This window comes from Capsicum annuum, chromosome 8, assembly GCF_002878395.1.
Source record: "Capsicum annuum cultivar UCD-10X-F1 chromosome 8, UCD10Xv1.1, whole genome shotgun sequence".
Taxonomy (NCBI): domain Eukaryota; kingdom Viridiplantae; phylum Streptophyta; class Magnoliopsida; order Solanales; family Solanaceae; genus Capsicum; species Capsicum annuum.
The window spans coordinates 160,775,990-160,797,503 of record NC_061118.1 but is presented as its reverse complement, the minus strand read 5'-3'; the positions used below and the strand labels follow the sequence as shown (position 1 = coordinate 160,797,503).

The 21,514-nt window shown below is 34.3% G+C and overlaps 2 protein-coding genes across 2 annotated transcripts; one reads left to right on the top strand and one right to left on the bottom strand.

The window, feature by feature from the left end:
- Positions 1-10,771: 10,771 nt before the first annotated feature.
- Positions 10,772-14,573, top strand: LOC107839982 (60S ribosomal protein L3). The gene is made up of 6 exons (XM_016683667.2): positions 10,772-10,904; positions 11,751-11,851; positions 12,608-12,718; positions 12,866-13,170; positions 13,494-13,903; positions 14,152-14,573. Exons 2-6 carry the CDS (start codon positions 11,767-11,769, stop codon positions 14,408-14,410), a joined length of 1,170 nt encoding a protein of 389 aa, XP_016539153.1. The 5' UTR covers positions 10,772-10,904; positions 11,751-11,766; the 3' UTR covers positions 14,411-14,573.
- A 2,346-nt stretch (positions 14,574-16,919) lies between these two features.
- On the bottom strand, positions 16,920-19,907 carry LOC107839981. Its single transcript, XM_016683666.2, has 2 exons — positions 18,997-19,907; positions 16,920-17,260 (listed from the first exon to the last, which is right to left on the bottom strand). The coding sequence occupies exons 1-2, from the start codon at positions 19,603-19,605 to the stop codon at positions 17,174-17,176; spliced, it is 696 nt and encodes a 231-aa protein (XP_016539152.2). The 5' UTR covers positions 19,606-19,907; the 3' UTR covers positions 16,920-17,173.
- Between the last annotated feature and the right edge of the window lie 1,607 nt (positions 19,908-21,514).

Genomic DNA, 21,514 nt, shown 5'->3' with positions numbered 1-21,514 from the left:
CTATTTTTTATCGACTGCATTTCACTATACAAATCAATAGTTATATTTTCAATTATAATTATTAAAAATAATTTGTTACAGGTATCCTATCAAAGATTATCAAATGTCCGTTCTTAATAAGTTCCGCAAAATAATTAGTCGGCGAAAGGTGTTTCTTGAAAGAAAGCGTGCATTTGAACAAGTATATGGAAATTGGGAGGCCTCATTTCGTGAATTACCAAGGTTTATCGCTGCTATGAAACATTTCAATCTAGGTTTTATCGACGAATGACGATTCGAACGACATGAGGGAGTTGATGAACGTGTTTTCAACTATGTGTTTTGGACGTTTAAGCCATGTGTCGATGGTTTTCATTATTGTCGGCCGGTGATATCGATAGATGGAACATATGTACATGGTAAGTATGACATAAAGTTGTTAATCGCGGTAGGTACGGATGGCAATGGCTCCATTTTCCCACTGACTTTTGCAATAGCAGCGAATGAAAGCTTTGATACATGGACTAAGTTTTTGAGCGATTTGCATCAGCATGTTGTATGTGGTCGTCAAGGTATTACATTGATATCTGACAGACATCACAGCATACTTGGAAGTGTCTCTGCAGAGCGTAACTGGCAAGCTTTTTTTGCCTATCACCGTTATTGCTTACGACACTTAAAGGCTAATTATCAGAGAGCATACAAAAGTGTCCGGCTGAACAACCTACTATGGGCCACTGCAACAGCAACACAGGACAAAAAGTTCTTGTTACAAATGGAATTGATCAAGGGGACACACTTGCCAGCATATGAGTGGTTGATGAAGCTCGACTTAGAAAAATGGACTATGCACAAGGATGATGGAAGTAAATGGGGCATGCTCACAACGAACAGCTCTGAGTCATTTAATGGTCTGTTAAAGTCTGCTAGAGGCCTACCAGTGACAACAATGGTCAAATTTTCTTACAGCATAGTTGTGGATCATTTTGTTCAGAGATCGAAGTATGCAAAACAACTCTTGGTTGACAAACAAAACTGGATGCCAAATCCATTCAAAATATTTAAGGAATACAAAAAAAAGGCATCGATGCACAGTATTCAAAATTATTTGGTGGCAGATAATATATTTAAAATCAGGACATTCAACTTCCATCATGGAAAAGGTGGTAATAAGCAAATTGTTAATGAGACGAAACGAACATGTACGTGTGGTAAATGGCAATCAAATCATTTTCCATGTTCTCACGCCATTAGGGTGTTTGCATTTGTTGGAAATCCAACATGGGATTATATTACATATGAATTCTCTGTGGCGCGGTACAAAAGAGCTTACTCTGGCCAGTTTATTCCACTTGATGATGAGGATTATTGGCCAGAAAATCCATTTTCCATGATTGCAAATAAAATTTTTTTGCGCAAAGTTAAGGTCAAGTCAACCACACGTACTCCCAATGAAATGGATGTTTCACAAACTAGTCTCCTAAAAATGCTCTACTTTCAAACAATTAGGAGATGATAAGCATAATTGTCCATCGAGAGTGCACAATGCTAATGCATAAGGGGCATCAAATACCTCTGGTGGTGCTAGTACTTTTAGGACATGATTTTAAGTGTATGTCTTATTATGAATTATTTTATATGTTATTGTATTACTTATTTATGTGTCAATGAATGGTGTCAGTGTTTTATTGTGAAATAAATTTTTCGTATTTTACTATGAGATAAAATTTTAATATTTTTGTAATGCAAAATTGCAACATAACGTACAAAGAAAAAAATTACATATCTTCTTCATCAGTTTGTGGAACTACATCGAATTCATGTTGTGTTAACTCAACTAAAATCATTTGGTTTATACAACAATATGGCACTCCAAAATCTAGTGTTTGAGGTAAATGCTTTTGATGGCCTATCCATTTGTTAACAATTGGATATACTGGATATGTAGAATCTCGATGTAGCATCTGATTTTCAAGTAGTTTTCAGTGCTCCTCTTCATCTGCTCCTTGAAAGATAAGATCATCTAATGCATGAAAAAGCTCTAATGTTTTTTCCATTTCTGATATTTCCTTATTCAATTGTTCAATAACTTGTGCTTCGTCCCTGAACTTACATATCTGAAATATCGCGGACAGTGCCTGTGGAACGCTCAAACCATGCCATCGACATAACACCTCATAATCACACCGTTTAGAATATAGTTGAGTCCACTGAAGTGTTTCTCCCCAAATAATTAAATCTTTAGCTCTAGAAGAGTATGTTTCTTCGACAATGATGTGTCCAGCAATTTGTAAATTGTGGTGAATCAAAATAGATTTATTTTCTAAGGGACGAATTCGACCATACCATTTTTTTCCCGACAAATCAGTATAGCACCCAGATACTTTTGCAGGATTTTTGAAATCCTCTCATTTTTTATTTTTCTAATATCGAACCAACTTTTTATTGGAGCTTGGCGTAATGAGTTGTAAGATATTATATTTTTTTGTATATTTGTAATGTGTTATTTATAACATAAAGAATAAAGATATTTGCAGACATTGCACTAATAAAGTTGTGTTATCAATCAGAAACGCCAGTCCGTCAGTCAAAAGAAGAGTGTACAATTAAAAGTGCATAAATTATGTGCACTATGTAGCCATAGGTTGCAGAAAATGTGTCATATAAAATTGTGTTGTCATCAGGGACGTTAATCCGTCAATCAAAAGAGGAAAGTACAGTACAAAGTGCATATATTATGTGCACAATGTAGCTTGTAGGTTGCAGTAGATGTATCAATCAGGGACATCAATCAGTCAGTCAAAAGAGGATTGTAAAGTACAAATTGCATATATTATGTGCACAATGTAGCCTCTAGATTGTACTATATATCAACTCGCTCTTTGTTCATCCATTTGTTTCAAAATATCTAGAAAGAATTTTCCTTCAATTTCCTCTATCACCTTCATTTGCTTCTATCACCTTCAATTTCGTGCTCCGTGAATTATAATAGAAGGCCTATTTATGCCTGTGGGTCTCCTCCAATTATTAGAATTTCATGGTCCAATGACAACCCTGGACGTAGATTCCTCGGTTGTATGAATTATGGCGTAAGTAATTTTTATATTTTTTATTTTTATCTTTTTTTTCTTAATAAGTAATTTTTACAACTTTGTTTTTCATGAACTACAGTTCCTATTTCGTATCCTTGCAATTTTTTTGATTGGTATGATCCCAAATTTCCACGTTAGGCAAATGTTGTGATTTTAGGCTTGTTGAAGAAGACTAACAAACAACAAAAGGAGTTGAAGGTCAAAAGGATCTTAAAGCTAATTTGGAGCATTAGTTTGATATGTAATCTGATGATGTTCATTTACTTTTTGTATCGTTGAAAGAGAATCATCTACATATGATATTGTATTTTGACTAATATAATAATAATTCTCGGTTGATAAAGGTAATATATGTCTATAATATATTAAAAGTGTGAAGACCCTTAGAAAAGTGATTTGAACTTTTTGTCCTTCATTAAAAGTCTCTTCTTTAGAGAGAATCGTCTTTTCACTATTTTCCTCAAATTATTATTTAGTTATTATTAATATTAGAACTTTGAAATTAATTAAAATCCTTATTGAGTTAGGAAAGAAAGTTTTAAATCAATTCAAAGCTTACCTTATATGTCATTTATTAATAAATTGAATAAATGAAAAATAATATTGATTTGAATTTAAAAGAATAAGAAAAAAAACGTCTAAAGTAAAAAAAAAAAAAAAAAAAAAAAAAGGAAATACATAAATGGAAAGTTTGAGGTAGTTTTCTAAAATTTTAATTAATATGTTTTTGGAGTTTATAATAACAAATCATCATGTATTCGTGATAAACAATTGCTAATAACTGAAAAGTTTTTACTGAAATATTAATAGTATTTATGTTTGTATGCTCTTGAAGTTTAAATAATAAATTATCATCTATTCTGAATAGGTAATTGATAATTGAGATGTTATTTGTGATTTTTTTTTATAATGACTCATATACAATAAATAATTTAAAATTGACTTATTTATAACTTTTACCAAATTCTTTGGATTATATTTCGTCATAAGAAATTGGTTAGCCACTCTAATTATATACGAATTTCTTTTTTTTTATCCACATGAGATATTAGAAGATTTAGTTAAATTAACACTTTAATTGACGTTTTATTTATTCTAGATGTCTTATATGAGATATATATGATCCAAACCAAGTAATGCCACTGCAAACGGATAAAGTAAATTAAGTTTACTAAACATTCACTAGAAATTGCAAAGATATTCTCCTAAACTTTATTGTTGAATATCGTGTCTTTAACAAACATCTCCAACAGTCCATAGGAGCAAAAATGTAGAGGGTGGAGTATAAGGCAACCAAGCAGGAGGTAAACCTGCGGAATACTCTTAACACTGGGCTATCCTCCTTTTCCATCGAGACAGTCACAGTTGGTTCCAGTATCATGCGTAACTATGCTGAAGCTAACGGCCGAGTACCAAATACAGCGGGGAGGAACATCCCCCCAACAACTCGTGACATAAATGACTTCTTCGCTGGTCCAGAAGAGAAGCAACAGAGATAGTTCATTGAGAAGTAAGGCTTTAATTTTAACAACACGATCGCATATCTACATCCTCTTCTTGTAACTGACCGTATTTTGAAATGGCATGCAGGTAAAACTTTGATCCAGTGAATGAGAAGCCCCTCCCTGGACGCTATGAATGGGAGAAGATCGATCCTTAGACATGGTCGGAAGCTGGAGAACTAGACCGATAGAATGGACATATGGTTATCAGCATCCCAAGAAGACAAGTCTTAGCATTTTCTTGTTTTTATCTTTAGGTCTAGAATCTAGGAAAATAGCAAGGATTGTTAGTCCTTCTTGGTGATGGTCATATTTTGTTTCATGTATAGGAATTTAGGACAGCAACAACAAGTTCTACAACCGTTGTTGCCCCCTTACCTTTGCTTTTCTACAAAGGAATTTAGGACAGCAACAACAAGTTCTACAAAAAAAAAAAGGTCCCCTTACCTTTGCTTTTTTCTTATCTATCTAAAGGCAAAAGAAAAGAAAGCCCCCCTTACCTTTGCTTTAATAGTATAAATATAGAAGAAAATAAAATTATTTGTCAAATTTAACATATTAAGTAGATCTACATAGTAGTTATATCCTGGATGCTATACACATAAGCATGCACGTAAAATATAGAAATTATTTATCTAATTTAACACATTAAGTAGATATACATAGTACTTATATCCTTAGTGTTATACATATCAGCATGCACGCAGCAGTTCCTAGTATTTTTAGAAGGGGAAAGGCAAGAAAATATTAAGAGGTTGCCTAAGAACTTACTTGCAAAATCAAATCCTTAGCTAGTATATAATTGGGAATTTCACCATCTAATACAAATCTGATAGTTGGAGGAACCTGTATTTCACAGTAAATCTATGTGAGAGTTGTAGGAACCTGAAAAAATAGGTACACTACTTTGGCAATTCTGACAAGCACCCGCTGATATCAAACATTTTGATAATGACCCAAAGGTCATCTAAGGAGTTTATGCAGCTATACATTCAGCTACTACTATACATTACTATAATAAACTCTATTTGTGATCCATCATTACGCATATTTTAAGAGCAGACATCAAACAACTTAAAAACAACACTGTTGTGGCGGAAAACCTTGGTTTCCCTCATCTGGGAATGCTGACTGAGTTAACTTGGATAAATCTACAGAAACTGTGTTAACTGAAAAATCTTAGTTTCTTCAAGGTGGGATTCATTTTTGTAGAATCAAAACAGCTAAAGCTCCTCCAGAAACTATGCTAGTTATAAAAACTATGTATACAACACACAATCAAAAGGTAGACCAGTACACTAAACTCTTGCTATGCGCAGGACAACACATAATCAATTCCAAAATATAAAAAAACTACTTTTCAAGATTTGTAAAGGGATGTCACTTCTTTCACCTTCTCCACAATCACCTAAATAGCAAGAAGAAACAAGGAAATGGGTTGGATAAAAATCCTACTATAAATTTTATAGCACATCCAGAGAGCATTGCAAGAAAATATACTAAAATTATACCGGTATTCTGTCAGAGTACTTACATAACTATGTGCCACAACTCCTAAATCGTATCGACTCCCGCGACCTAAGCCCCTCATGCGCATCATTGTCTCCATCTCTGTTGTCCCTCCTCTTTATAGCAACAACCTGATTAACACAATGTTTGCTTTTACGATTCTTCATACGTGCCGGAACCTACAAACAATAATTACACATAAGTGGATAATGTCAAGCTAATTATATTAAATAATTTATGAATATTAGTTTATATATTGCAATAATTACCGTGTATCCTCCGTCTCATCCATTGATCCATGAGATGCATACTGAATAACAGAAGGTGCTAAATTTGGAATCTAAAAAAATACAAAAAAATAATGTGTTGACATATTATAAATAAGAATAGTCGTTTTAAATTTATTTTTTAAAATTATTGACCTGTGTGTCAGAGGGAAGCTCTGCGACTGTCTGAAAAACCATGTCGGCGGTCTGGATCGGATTGGATGACGAGGTGCAAACCAAATCCTGAGACTACTAAAGAATCTATTATGAGAAAAATAGATAATCAAATATACACAAAAAGACATAATAAATAATTGTTAATACTAACCACCACATCTCCAAACTCAGTCGAGCCAAAACTCAAACGTAGAATGCATGTCAAGTCTTGAGAGGGCATGTCACAAAATGACTGTGGGTTGGGTTCATCAACCTAAGCAGGTGCAACATATGTCGAGAAATTATGAGACTTGGGCAAGGATGAACAACTTGGCGTAAATGGTGATGGATGAAAATGCGATGAATGAACTTGATCATGATGTCCAACTAGGTCATCATCTGTCGCTGCTTCAGGGTCTGGCTTAGGAGACGGAAGTAATGGAACACCTTCTACTCCCTCATGTATGAAGACACCATATCCACGTCCACATCCTCGACCACGTCTTCCTCTACACATAACTGCATCACCATGTCCATGTCCACGTCTTTCCTCCCTCGTTCACGCATCCCAAGTGGCTGTTGGTAGAGTTCGTTCGGAACTACAGGCCCCTGAAAGGCCTGATTTGCCTAGTCAAAAATCCTTCTAATATCATCAGCAATCTCAGTTTCATGCTTCCTAGTCTCTGGATTCGGACTCAACATCCAAACTAAAGTCTTGTCGTACAACTGCTTAAGGCCTCTACGCATCGCCTCATGTGAAGGAGCAATCGCGATGCACGTAGAACCTCTGAGAGTGGGATTTCCCAACAACCGACCATATCACAAATACCACCCCATATAGTCATTTAAATTGGCACCGTGATGTATCTCTACAACTGTAGGTTGCTAATGGTTCCACATATAAACAGATTGGTTATGGTCTGCAATGAACTGTTGGTCAACTGGAGATCGATCACCATGCCTAGCATGATTAGCTTGCCATAGAGGAGCCTCTGAAATGTGTTGTGGAAGATCGAACTGTCACATTACTCTGTCTGTTGGGTGCCACTCTATGAATTCTAAGCACAACATTGGTACTCGCGTCAGCCACATCGCATGACCAGATGTGCAGCAGGGAGGTAAAGTATGAAAGATGTCACGATAAGGTGTCCACATAAACTGAAACAACAAAAAACAGTCAATGTTAAAACAAGCATAAAGAAATAAAGAGAGAATACAAATCCTATTTAATGTTATCTATTTAGCACTCCATGTCACGGATAATTAATAAACTTATTAAATTAATCTCATACCAATACTTACTCACAATCAAGCTTCTAGTCGAGTAAAATATAAATTTTAATGGTGTAAAATATATATACACATTGCCACACGAGGCACGATACATGAATATATGACTCATCACAACACAACACAACGCAATACACTAAAAATCTGACATCGCACGTCACCAAACATAAAGAAAACATACCTGCTCGGACGTCAAATGATCGAGCTGATTTTTCATGGGGACTAGGGCATGGTGTACCTCTGTTTCGCGCTTACGCCTCTTACCTCACGTCCACTTTCTTCTATATGGCATCAAAGGCTTATCTGCATCAATATCACCAATCGGTACTAGTTGGAAGGGGAGGATCCTCTCCCAATTCCATATCTAAAAGTTACATATTAGTTAATGTTAACTAAAATAACGAACAAATGAATTGAAACTAACATTATAAGATAAGATACCTGGAGGAGATGAAGGAATCCTCCAAGTCTAATCCCATCAATTGATATCCTACTAAGACACCAGTAAAGATAGGCAAGAACAACACTGCCCTAGCTGTAGGTCCCCGTCAAATCGAGATCAATAACAAAATTCAAGAACCGGAAACTCAAGGAACTCACCGATGTGTTCGAGAATAGGATAGCTCCTAAAATCAACAACATATATAGTTGAGCTATCCTCCGAACCCTATCATCAGGAGTCGCAGCAGTAATAGGACCTTGATTTACCTACCGTCGAATATACTCGATTAATACACTAATATTAAGACAGCTATTCCTTGTAAAATCACCCGGTGCAGGAGCGAATCCAGTGTGAACTTGTAACAACCTATCCCAGTCAAAATTATGATGCAGTAGATTTGGAAATACCATAGGTAATCCCTCAACACGTAGTCCAAACAAAATTTGGACATCTTGCAAGGTCATAGTAACCTCTCCAAAGGGTAGGTGAAAAGTGTGCGTCTTTGGCCTCCACCGCTTAATCATGGCCGTGATGAGACTATGATCAAGCTGTATCTTACCTACCCTGACAACATCCCATAACCCCGCCCTGGAAATATACTCTATGACGCGCTGATGGGGGCGGTTATCAAAAAACGTCCATTCCGCATCACATATTTTTGGTTCCACAACCTCATTACAATCAATATCTTCATCCCACAACTTTTGTGATCTGTGACTCGCTTGTAATTTAAGTAATGACTCATCAATGGGCCCAAGATGCAATATGTGCTGCATTATATAGACCTATACACCAAATTTCATTAACGTTAGAAAATATTTCCTTATATTATATTATAATTTCGTTACCACTAGGGTCAATCAAGAGAGATGAAGAAAGGTAACAAAAATGATGATGTTAACAAGCAATTCATTAGTATTTTGATCTTTGAAAGTTGAAACATAATGGACTGATTGTCATTTTTAAATTCATTTGCATTTTCCATCAAAATTCCTTAACATATAAACATAGAATTCTAGAAACGGGCAAACTGATAGTCAACATTGACTGTCAATTCCTTCTTAATTTAATACTAGTATGTTCAAAACTTTAGTCTTCCTTTTGGACAAACATAACATGCCTTTTCCATTTCAAAACTTTAGTCACCCTTTTAGACAAACATAACATGCCTTTTCCATTTCAAAACTTTAGACACCCTTTTGGACAAACATATCATGTCTTTTCCATTTCAAAACTTTAGTCACCCTTTTGGACCAACAGCTAGAGCAACAAACATCTAAAATTCCCACAAAGTCTAGCATCAATTCTTAAAACCCCATTATTCTCCTCTTTAACCCCAATTTACAGCATGTTTAAGAGCATGACTTTTTAAAAAAATTCACTTTTAAATATATAAAGCTAACAAACTTCAAATCAATCAAAAATACACCTTTAACATGATTAAAAAATAATCACATACATACAACCACGTTACAATCCATTTTTTTTTTCATTTTTAATATATTGCAAAAAATAATATAAAAAATAAACCTTTTAACATAATTAAAAAATTAAATTTCAACTAACAATGGGTTAAAACTAACCTTTTTTCAATGCTTTTATATCACTTTAACCGACAAAAGTAACAATAAACTTCTGGATCGTCAAAGGGCCACCACCGTTGAATTTTTTTTTCAAATAATACAAACTGAGGGGACCATTACAATCAAAATGGGGGACCAAAATATTGAAAGTTTAAGAGAGATGAAATGGAAAAATGACCTAATTTTTAGAGAAATAGGAGGACCAATGGTCTTTTTTAGAGAGAAAATTGAAATGGGGAAGATGAAAAGTGAATGTGAATCAGGTTTGTAAAAGTGAATACATATTGTGCATTTATTAAGTGCACAATCCTGTGCACTTAATAAGTGCACAATGTGAATTTTGACTTTTCTAACACTGTCAGTCAGGTTCCGTTACAAATTTAAGGGCATTGTGCACTTATTAAGTGCACAAAGCCTATTTTGGTTCTTTTTTTTTTTTTTTTTTTTTTTATATATGGCATACATTGGTTCTTTTTTAAATTGTAGGGCATATTTTGGTTCCAGACAACTGATTGAAGATCAAAAGAAAAAAATACTATATTTTTATTTACCTCATTATTATCACTTAGACTAATTTATGATACTTTGATGTGAGTTTACCACAAACAAAGGTTATTCACTACGACGTTAAAAAATCTACTACTCCCTCCATCTCAAATTATGTGTCGCTATTTTTTTTTTTGTTGGTCCGTCCCAAAAAGAATGTCGTCTTTTCTTATTTGGTAAGTTTTTAAAGGCACAATTATAATTTTACCCTTAGTAGTCCCACTTAATTAAAAGAAAAAGTAAATAACACATTTTTTGATAAATATTATCAAGTTTTTCCTTATTTTTAAACTCTGTGTCCGATTAAATGGCGACACATAAAATGGGACGGAGCGAGTATTTTTTTTTGGGTTGGCATTATTAAACAAAGTAACTGCAGTTGGGCCGGGAAAGCCCAGGTAAAAGAAGCTGGGCCACGATAGCCTGAATCCAGCCCATCTAACTTGGCAAAACAAGTTATATATAAATCTAATGTTTCAACTAGGGTTCTTCTCATAGAGACACAGTCACCCTATTTTCTCAGCAGTCGTCTCTTGAAGGTTTTTTTCTCCCTTTATCTTCCTCATCCCCCTCCCTCTACCTTACATTTACTGCTATGCATGCTCAGTTCTTCATCTACATTCCTCGTTTTGTCAATTTTAGTTTCTCTGTAACAACTAAAAAGTGTGTAAATCTGTAACTATTTTTTTGAATTTTTTTATTAACTGTGCACGTTTTCGACATGAATAAAACTACTCCCGTATATCTACGGATAGTTATGTGCATTTTTACTTACTTTGAACGTTTATTGCTATGTACTTTTTTTTTGTGTGTGTTTTTACTGAGGCTGTTTTGAGCTTATTGATGAGTGTGACTGCGTGATTGCTTAAAGCTGATAGATGTGTTTTCATTGGTTAACAAGTGTGTATATCTCTAACTGCTTTTGAAATTTTTCGTTGAACTTTACACATTTTCATAATGAACTTGTTATGTACGCAGTACCAATTAATTCTAGAAAAATCCGTAAGACTCTGAGTCATGTGCAGTTATGAGTTGTTATGTGAAGTTTTACTTGCTTTGAGCGTTTATTATTATTATTATTATTATTATTATGTACTTTTGTTTGTATTTGTGTATTTCCTGAGTCTGTTTTGGCGAGTTTTTTGATGGTTAACAAGTGTGTAAATCTTAAAAACTGCTTTCGAAATTTCATCAATGCATACTCGGTGTTCAATTAATTATACAACTGTTGTTGTAAATCTATGGATTTTTATGTACATTTTTACTTCCTCCGAGTGTTTATTGTATGTATTTTTTTGTGTGTTCCGTGGAGATGTTTTTAGGCTATTGAGGTAGATGACTGCTTGAGTGTTTAAAGCCGATTGATGTGTTTTCCTTGGTTACAGCTTGAAGGAGGGGAAAATGTCTCACAGGAAGTTTGAGCATCCAAGACACGGTTCTTTGGGATTTCTCCCCAGGAAGCGTGCTGCCAGACACAGGGGAAAGGGTATGACTACATTCTTTTTCATATTACAATTTTTTTAAAAAATAAAAATTCTGAATCTAATGTCTATTTTGGCTTTGACAAATATTACTGATTATTAATATTTAGTTTATGTTTTGTGATATAAATATTGCAATACATTGATAAGTTGATCACTGATTGTCAGGACTTTTTGTTAAAAATATTCTGAATCTAATGTCTGTTTGGCATTGACAAATTGATATTAAGCTCTAATTATGTCTAATGGTGATGTAGATATTGCAATCCTCAGATTATTGCGTGTTTAATATTGCCAGCTCAGACTATTTTTTCCTCATAGATAAAAGCGTGTCAACTATTTTCCATTTGGTGATTAGTTATCCTTGAATAATTCTTATGATTAATATAATGAACTTTTGCAACCATATTCTAAGATAGCTCTCAAAGTAATTTCCTCATTAAAATTATTATCCATTTTCGGTCCTGTTGAACTGTTGCAAACATTTTTTTTTTTGTGTAAAATAGAGATAAGTGTTCATTCTTGTTGTATTAAAGAGCATCCATAGTTCATAACTATACATATGAACAAATTAGTTTGAACCATCACCAAAACCTCCTGTTCTATCCCATCCCTTGTCATTTGGTGAATTGGTGGCATTCGTAATTCCTACATCTGTGGTCAACCCTCTGAAATGTAAACACAAAGAAGTAAAATAATTTCGTGGACATCCAATATTATGTTAGAGATGTTCATTTCAAATCTTTTTAATACTATTACAGTCAAGGCATTCCCAAAGGATGACCCAAGCAAGCCTTGCAAGCTCACTGCCTTCCTGGGGTACAAGGCTGGGATGACTCACATTGTCAGAGAAGTTGAAAAACCTGGATCAAGTAAGCTATCCCTTTTCACTTATTTTCGTCTCTGTTTTGATTTAGTCCATATCTTTCCTGATTCTTTATTAGTATTAGGGAATCAGTATCATGTCTTCACTTCAATATTTGCTGTTAACTTTTTTCACTTTCATCTGATGATTACAGAACTCCACAAGAAAGAGACATGTGAAGCTGTTACCATCATTGAAACACCTCCAATGGTGATTGTTGGTGTTGTCGGCTATGTGAAGACGCCTCGTGGTCTTCGTTGCCTGAACACAGTCTGGGCTCAACATCTCAGTGAAGACGTTAAGAGGAGGTTCTACAAGAACTGGTGCAAGTCCAAAAAGAAGGCTTTCCTGAAATACTCCAAGAAATATGAAACTGATGAAGGGAAAAAGGATATCGAGGCCCAGTTAGAGAAATTGAAGAAGTATGCTTGTGTCATCCGTGTGTTGGCTCACACTCAGGTACTGTTACTCCAATCTCATGCTTAACAACTGAGTCCTTTTGAGTGTGCCTAACTCATATCATGTTGGTGTGTCCAATAATTGCTTTGTTGTGAAGCTATGCATGTTTTCTAAAAAAATTTGATTACAAACCTCGTATGTCCATATTGCCTCAGCAGATAATATGGCTTATCTATATCTGGTCATATCTGTAGTCAATTTTTGGTTAGACCTCGATCCAAGTCCCAATTAAATGATTTTGAATATTCTCAATGTCCGGTAAACAAAAATGATAACCTTATCCTTACTCAATATAATGGGATTTCCTTTTTTTGAAACTGTAGATAAGGAAGATGAAGGGTCTGAAACAGAAGAAAGCCCATTTGATGGAGATCCAGGTGAATGGTGGGACAATTGCTCAGAAGGTTGACTTTGCATATGGTTTCTTCGAGAAGCAGGTTCCAGTTGATGCTGTTTTCCAGAAGGATGAAATGATTGATATCATTGGTGTCACCAAGGGTAAGGGTTATGAAGGTGTTGTTACTCGTTGGGGTGTGACACGTCTTCCTCGTAAGACCCACAGGGGTTTACGTAAGGTTGCTTGTATTGGTGCCTGGCATCCTGCTAGAGTTTCATTCACAGTGGCCCGTGCTGGTCAAAATGGATACCATCACCGAACTGAGATGAACAAGAAGGTTTACAAGCTTGGTAAGGCCGGACAAGAGTCCCATGCTGCCCTAACCGAGTTTGACAGGTTAGTATGTAACACTGCCCATTTTTCCTTCTAAATCTTCTCCTTTCCAGTATACAACGATACCCCATATTCTACTTTTTTGCGCTTTATGATTGTTCAAAAACTAATAAAGTAGCTTTCTCGTGCTTGTAGATGTCCTGTCTTGTATTCTGACGTGGATGGCGCTCTTTAACCATTCATTGAGCTTTTCATATGCTCGTATTCTTTTTCCAATTTGTAGTTACTTAGATTTTTATTATTCTCAACAGGACTGAGAAGGACATAACTCCCATGGGTGGATTTCCCCATTATGGTGTGGTGAAGGATGATTACCTGTTGATCAAGGGGTGCTGTGTTGGCCCTAAGAAGAGGGTTGTAACCCTTCGTCAATCCCTGCTCAACCAGACCTCTCGTGTTGCTCTTGAAGAGATTAAGCTGAAGTTCATCGACACATCCTCAAAGTTCGGACATGGTCGCTTCCAGACCACCGAAGAGAAGCAGAAATTCTATGGACGCGTGAAGGCTTAAATGTTTCATCATTCACTTTGTTGGGTAGAACACAATTTTTAAGCATATTTATTATTGCTGTTACTTTTTATTTTTGTGAGGTGTTTCCGAAGACAGTTTGGCATTTTAATGCTTTCTGGCTGAGAACATTCGTAATGCTAAAGTTTTGTTTTTGCGGTGCCAATGTCCATGACTATTTCGAGTGAGATCTTCCTGCGTTTGTTTTTAGTCCATTCTCGCGTGTTGGTAAAAATAGCCTGCATTTTAAGGTTTGATTTTCTTATGTGGCCTTGCCTCTCTTATTATTTTGGATGGAGGATCAATCACCATCCTGATTTAGAGAAGGCATAAATTAAGAGAGTTCTCTCGTGAATCATTTCGAGGGTAAGGAATAATACAGTCACCTATGTTCCTTACTCATGATAGCTTCATACATTTCCATTGAATCCTATTTTGGCCTAGTGTTTGACCTGTTTCGTGAGCCTAACTCTGGGATATCAGTTTCATATTTTGTAGCCCTGAGCTAGGTGTCTATTGGAATCAGCCTCTCTACATCTGGGTAGTGATATGGACTGTGTTCTCTTTATCCTCCTCAGACCCCACTTTGTAGGAGTTCATTGGTATGGTGTTGTAGTTACGTATCTTGTGGGTAACTTATAATTGTTTTCAAAAAAGTTTTATGGCCTTTTCATCAGGTTTAGTATTTTGGAAAGACACTTCCATAGAGGAGAACATGTAATCAATTGCAGATTAAGTTTCATTATCTGTCTAGGTTTCTACCTTATTTGAAGCTATTTTTGGAAATATTTTTTCTTAAGCTGTACTGAGTTTTTTTTTTCCAATAGTTTCGTATGTTCATTCATTTTTCAATTTATATGTTAAAACATTTTCTGCAGTGGTTTCATTATATATAAAATGAAATAGGGCGAAAAAATTTCTTGAACTATTTGATATAGAGCTCATGTACCCTGTGTGTGTTGTTTTGGGTCTCAAAACTACTCCTTCCGTCCAACTATTCCCTCACCTATGCCTTCCGTGGGGGAAAAACCCTCCTAGCTATCCACTTAAGCTTCCTATATGAAATAATGCTTTAGTTTATAGTTGTTTTATCTGTGATGGTTGTAATAGGAGCCATTTGGTACGCCTGTGAAACAGCTTTGAATCAATCTCTTGTTACATATCAAATTAGATTCTAAACTAAGTAGTCCCTTTGTCCATACAGCATATAAATGGAATAGATTAATATATATTCAGTGTTTGTTTTAAATTGAAGTCATCGACTTCCTGTATGCTTGTTACTACTAATTCAACTATATACTTAATATATGCTTGTAAGATAATGATATCAGAAGCACTAGCAAACGTCACCTAATTAACTGTTTTTTTCAGTCGAAATTTACAAATCCTTTTAGTACTTATCTGCTAAAACACAACCACCCATCATATTCGTCCCTTGAAGCTTCCGTATGCGAGAGAGCTTTTTCAAGAAATGGGAGGAAGAAAGAAATATGAATAATTAGGGTTCTAAAATGGAGGATTAATTTTGGCCATTTCCCGTATATAAAACGCTAAACAGTTTCTTTTTCTTTTTGTTTGAAAGTATTGTTGTCACGAAATGACATTAATAAGGATAGTAATAAACATTTGAGTACTAATAGAACGTTGACGCACTTGAAATTTTGAGAGTAGTATCAGAGAGTAGATTTGGAGGTACACACTTCACACTCTCTGCATATTTAGTTGGTTTACAGAATAACTTTTCTAGGAAATAAGAAGAAAAATGATATTTTCTATAGGTATACGAAAAAAGCCGTACAATAACATTTCACATTGATTTTGTGGTTTCACTTACCCATTTCACATTTAGCTGAGTAACTAGTTATTACTATTATTGATTTATTGAAACAATAAATCTTTGTAAAATTATGTGTAATTGAAAGTTTTTTAACATGTAAATTGTAATCACACTTTATTCATAGTTTTGAGGCTTAAATTGTATCTTTGAATACAATTTTTTATTTCAAATAAACCTAATTTCAAATCATAACAAAACGAGCTTTTAAGTTTTAGCAGTACTATCAAGATGATACAAGTTTGCACATCAATTAACAGTTAGGAATATATATGTCTAGCATTTGATGGGTTTTATTGCAAGAACATCAACGGTTTCGAACATTCGAAAGCGCTACAATAAACAGGTGGTGCGTATAGCATGCCAATACTTTTTATTTTTTATTTTTACCAATTGCTTCTGAAGTTAAAATATTAATACATGCGTAGCTCCCATAATATTGTTTGACAATATGACCACTTGTTCAGTTAAAAGATTCATCAATTACAGATCCATTAAAGCAAATTATTCGATTTGAAGATTTCACTAATTAGGGTAAAAGCTGCAAGAAAAGAAAAGGATGCAGGAGATATGATAATTCAGAATTCATTTGATAAAGTCGCAGAATCAGATTCTCCCTTTAGAGTTCTAAAGATTAAATAAAATATAATAGCAGCAACAGAAAATGACAATGAGGCGTGGCATAACAAAATATATATAATATGGAAAAATACAATCAGTTCATAACTTTACAACCTTGAACAAAACTTTTCCCAATAAAGAAGAAAATTCAGTTAACAAATTAATGCCCTTTTTTTCACTACAATTAGTTGGCTCAATAGAATCTTGCTTTATCTTCTTTTTCCTAAAATAAGTTTCCAAATTGCTGCTTTTCCAATTTGCATTTTTCTTTCATTTTTAAACCATGAGTAATTACTTGTGGATTAAGAATGTCATACGCTTAGACCATCGAATCCACATTGCTTGTATGTTAGAGCCTGTTTCCTTGGGCTGATCACTATCGCGCAATCCACTGATACCTGCTCAAAACCATTCATCGTCTACTGTTAAATTCATGCATACATACACACGAGACACTGCTTCAAGCATAACAGAATGTGGTTAAAAGTAAATGCGCGTTACCCAGTACTGGCCGGATAATAATTCTTTGTGCTAATGAGCAGAGTTTGTACGACGTGAGTAAATACTGACATTGTACATATATATAGTGCACAGGAGTCGACCACTAGGATTAATCATCTATGACAAGAACTTGAGAAGAGTTGCTTACAGTAAAGTTGTTTCTCGGACTGAGAAAATTATCCTGTTGAAGATGGTAAAAGTCGCATGGAAGTCAAGCCACCAAAGATCGGACAGGGATGCAGAACTAACTAGCACAAAGGCGATGAAGTGAAAAACTAGCTCAAGCATAAAGGTACCCAACCACATGAGAGCACATGTGTCTAACCACTAGTCACAACTCACTGGAAAGAGTTCCTATAATTGGGAGCCCTGACCTTCTTTTCTTACCTCCCAAGTTCCTACATATTTGGTAGTACATTCACTTGGAAATTTGCGCTAGAGGCGAAGTTACATGTATTGAAGTTATTTCATCCTCTTAGTATAAGGAAAACTTCTAGTGTAATGACAAAGATTGCTTTAAGTCGCGAATTCAAAACTAATGTGTTGCATTCTTTTTTTGAAAAAAGAATTCCCTTTTTGAAGTTCCTTGCTCTACCCCCTCCTGGAAATTGTACTAGGTGGAGAAATTGTACTGTCTCTAATCCTACAGTACAGAACAGAGGTGCAAATTACTTAAGTTGCTCCGACTCTCTAAAAATATTGCCACATCTCCTTCAAAAATGCACTATTTTTGGAGGATCCGACACGCACACGTCGACAATTTGGAAAAGTCTGACCAACATAGCAAATTACTACTAGTTTTTCTACCACGAGCATAGGCAAATCCAATATTTCTAGAACATGGGTGCACTATCAAATGAGAAATGATCCCTAGTCTTCCTGGCAAAGAAATCTACGTTCAACCAAATGCACCATTTAGTCTTCTTATTGCATAAAATAACCAGTTTTACGAAAAAATCACGACTTTAATAGCTGAGTTGATTGATTTTTTTCAACTTTTAACTTACTGGTGAATATTTGATTTCCCATGTCATAACAATTTCCTCCCAACTTCCCCTTCTCCTTCCCCCATTAAAAAAATAAAATAGAAAGAAACATACACTAGTTTTCTAGTATGTGAGAAAATGAAGAAACAAAGACATAAAAATGACATTTTGTAGACAATAATGACCTAATAAACTTGGACATGGCAGGCAAAATGGGTCCCACTACCTATCACCATTATTTGTTTGTATTACCACCTACTGGGATCCTTTGAGCTAACCATTCCACCGCTAATCAATTATCTCTATCCCAAACAAAAATATAATCTAATTTTTATTTCTTTTCCCATTTATAAAAAAAATGTTTTCTAGTCTCTATTTTTTCATAAGTCATTGTCATTTATGTAGTGTAAAAAATCATTTATTAGATAATCATAATTAATCGAGTACTATTGATAATTACCCACTTCCTTTTCGGGCAAAATAACGCCCTTTTCCTACTACTACTACAAGGAAAGTATAAAATTTAAGTTCATTTTAAAGTGCAATAAAATCCAAATGTATAATTATTCAACCTAATAGTAAAATCTCAATTTCCATTAAAGCAAATATATAAGCGCATTTTAGCAAAATGAGGGCATAATACTAACCTCCACACCGGGTGAAGTAAACCCAAGGATCCGAATCTTCGCCCCGACATCACCCAATACCCGTAACTCGACCCGGTCATTCAACGCAGCATCCCTAATCAAATCCGCAGCATCAGCTTGGAGCAAGTTAACCCGATCCACAACAATGGTGGTTTCGACCCGTTTAACACTATGAGCTGGTTGATAGAACCCGGGTACGGTGCCCCGACCCAACGGAATCCCGCGGTACATGATCGTAAATCGGGACTCACCGTACTTGATCCCGACCTTATTATCATTGAAAGCAGTGAAAACCATACGAATATTGAGTGATACGGAAGCGGAAGAAGTGGCAATCGTAGCTGGGTTAGGTGTAATACCGACGTACTGAACACCCACTTGTTGAAGATCGAACTGGGGTTTTTTGGGCTTAACAGCGAGTACTATAACGAGTATAACAGCTAGAATGAGGAGAAGTAAGAAGGAAAAAAGTAGAAAAAGGCAACAACAGCAGCCTTTAAATGAAGCTTTGGATGAAGATGATGAAGAATGATGAGAGTAATACTGTGGGTGAGGGTGAGGATGATGGTGAGTACCATTGATGGTATTCTGGGTTAATCTTGAAGTCATTTTGATTAAGATGAAGAATAATAATAATTTGTAGTGTAGTGTTGTGTACTGTATGAATACCCCAGCAGGCTAGCTACCACTCTCTCTATTGCTTTTGCTTTTAAGTGCTTTTTTGGAGTTTTTGCATTGCTTTTGGAGAGAGTGAAGATGGAGGGAGGGAGAGAGGAAGAAAGGGAGAGACAAATAGTGTGTGGAAAAAGGTGTAAGTGTGTGTAATGTTTGCTTGGAATTGAAAAAAAGGTGGCATCAACGTGGGGTAATTTTTTTGACTTTGCATTGTTGTCATTATTGGTTTCGGTTCCTCTTTCCTTTTCTTCTTTCTTCTTTATTTACTTCTACGTACTTAAGATTTATTTTTTAAAAATTAACAGTGATAGTTTGTTAGGATTTAATGTTATAAACTCATATGGAAGAAAACGGCGGAATTCACTAATAGCTTCTTAAAGTTGATTCAAAAAACACTTCAATTAAGTCGTATCATTTAGTGAGTGTAACACACACATATCATTGTATAAAAAAAGTGCAAAAATAACACAATAGAATTCCTATATATAATAGAATTCCTATGTATATGTTTAAAATGAACACAACCTAGTTAAGGTATTTAAGTAAAAGTTAGTGTCAATTTTATATTTAGCTAGTAAAGTTGTACCAATACTGCCAGAGCTAGGCATAAAATATCAAAAATTGAATTATCGAACCGAATCGTGAAATTTGATGATTGGTATTCATTAATTTAGTATTTGGTATAGTATTTGAGTGTAAAATTTCAACATTTCGATATCTGAGATTGAGTTTGGTACAAGATATTAATACCATTTGGTACAAGTTTATATATATATATATATATATATATATATATATATAACCCAATAGACAAAAATGTTAGTCATTCCAAAGAATCTCTTGGACTTTGATAATATATTCGTAAAAAGCAACAAAAAGAATACTAAATAGGTTTTCTATTTAATATACTTTTTAAAGTTTAAATATACAGTTGCACATCTTCAATTTTAATATGGTATTACCAAACACCGTACCGAACCGAAATTTAATTTACCGATTACAGAATTATCGAACCGATGTTTAAAAGTGTGGTATGCGGTATCTACATTCAAATACCGATTACCGAATCTGGACTTTAAAAATACCGAACGAAATACCAAACGCCCACCCCTAAATACTACTTCATATATTTATCAATATTATTTTTATTATATAGAATAGGTGGTTTCGACCACCTCTTACGTAATTACCAAAACACCCCTCTACTCCCATTTAATTAAATATCATATCCCAATATATAATAATTTCATTGTTTCATTGTCATGGTTTAAATATTTAATATATTTCATTAATTTATATTTATTAACTATAACTACATATTGGAAGTCAATTTTTTTAATTTTTTTAGTTGACTATCATGTTCAAAACTAATTTGTTTACAAATTACAATAATTAATAACTTAAAATATTTAAAAGACATATAAAAAATTTATTGACTCTCATTATTTTAGCAATGCCACATAAATTGAGATAAAAGAAAAAGTACGGCAAATCATAATAATTAACAACTTAAAATATTTAAAAGATATATAAAAATTTTAGTTGACTCTCAAAATTGTATTGAAGCCACATAAATTGGGACACAAGGAGTAAATATATTATTTGATAATTACGTAAAAATTATTATAAACCACAATAATTATCAAGTTAAAATACTTTTTTTAAAAATAAATAAAAGTCCTATTCAACTCTCAAAATGTTATTGATGCAGCATAAATCATGACAAAATAAAAAATTATCTTAATTAATTGCAACTAAATATTTAAATTAAATCAATTTTATTATTTTAATTGACTTAAAAAAAATTATCTTAATTAATTGCAACTAAATATTTAAAGTAAAT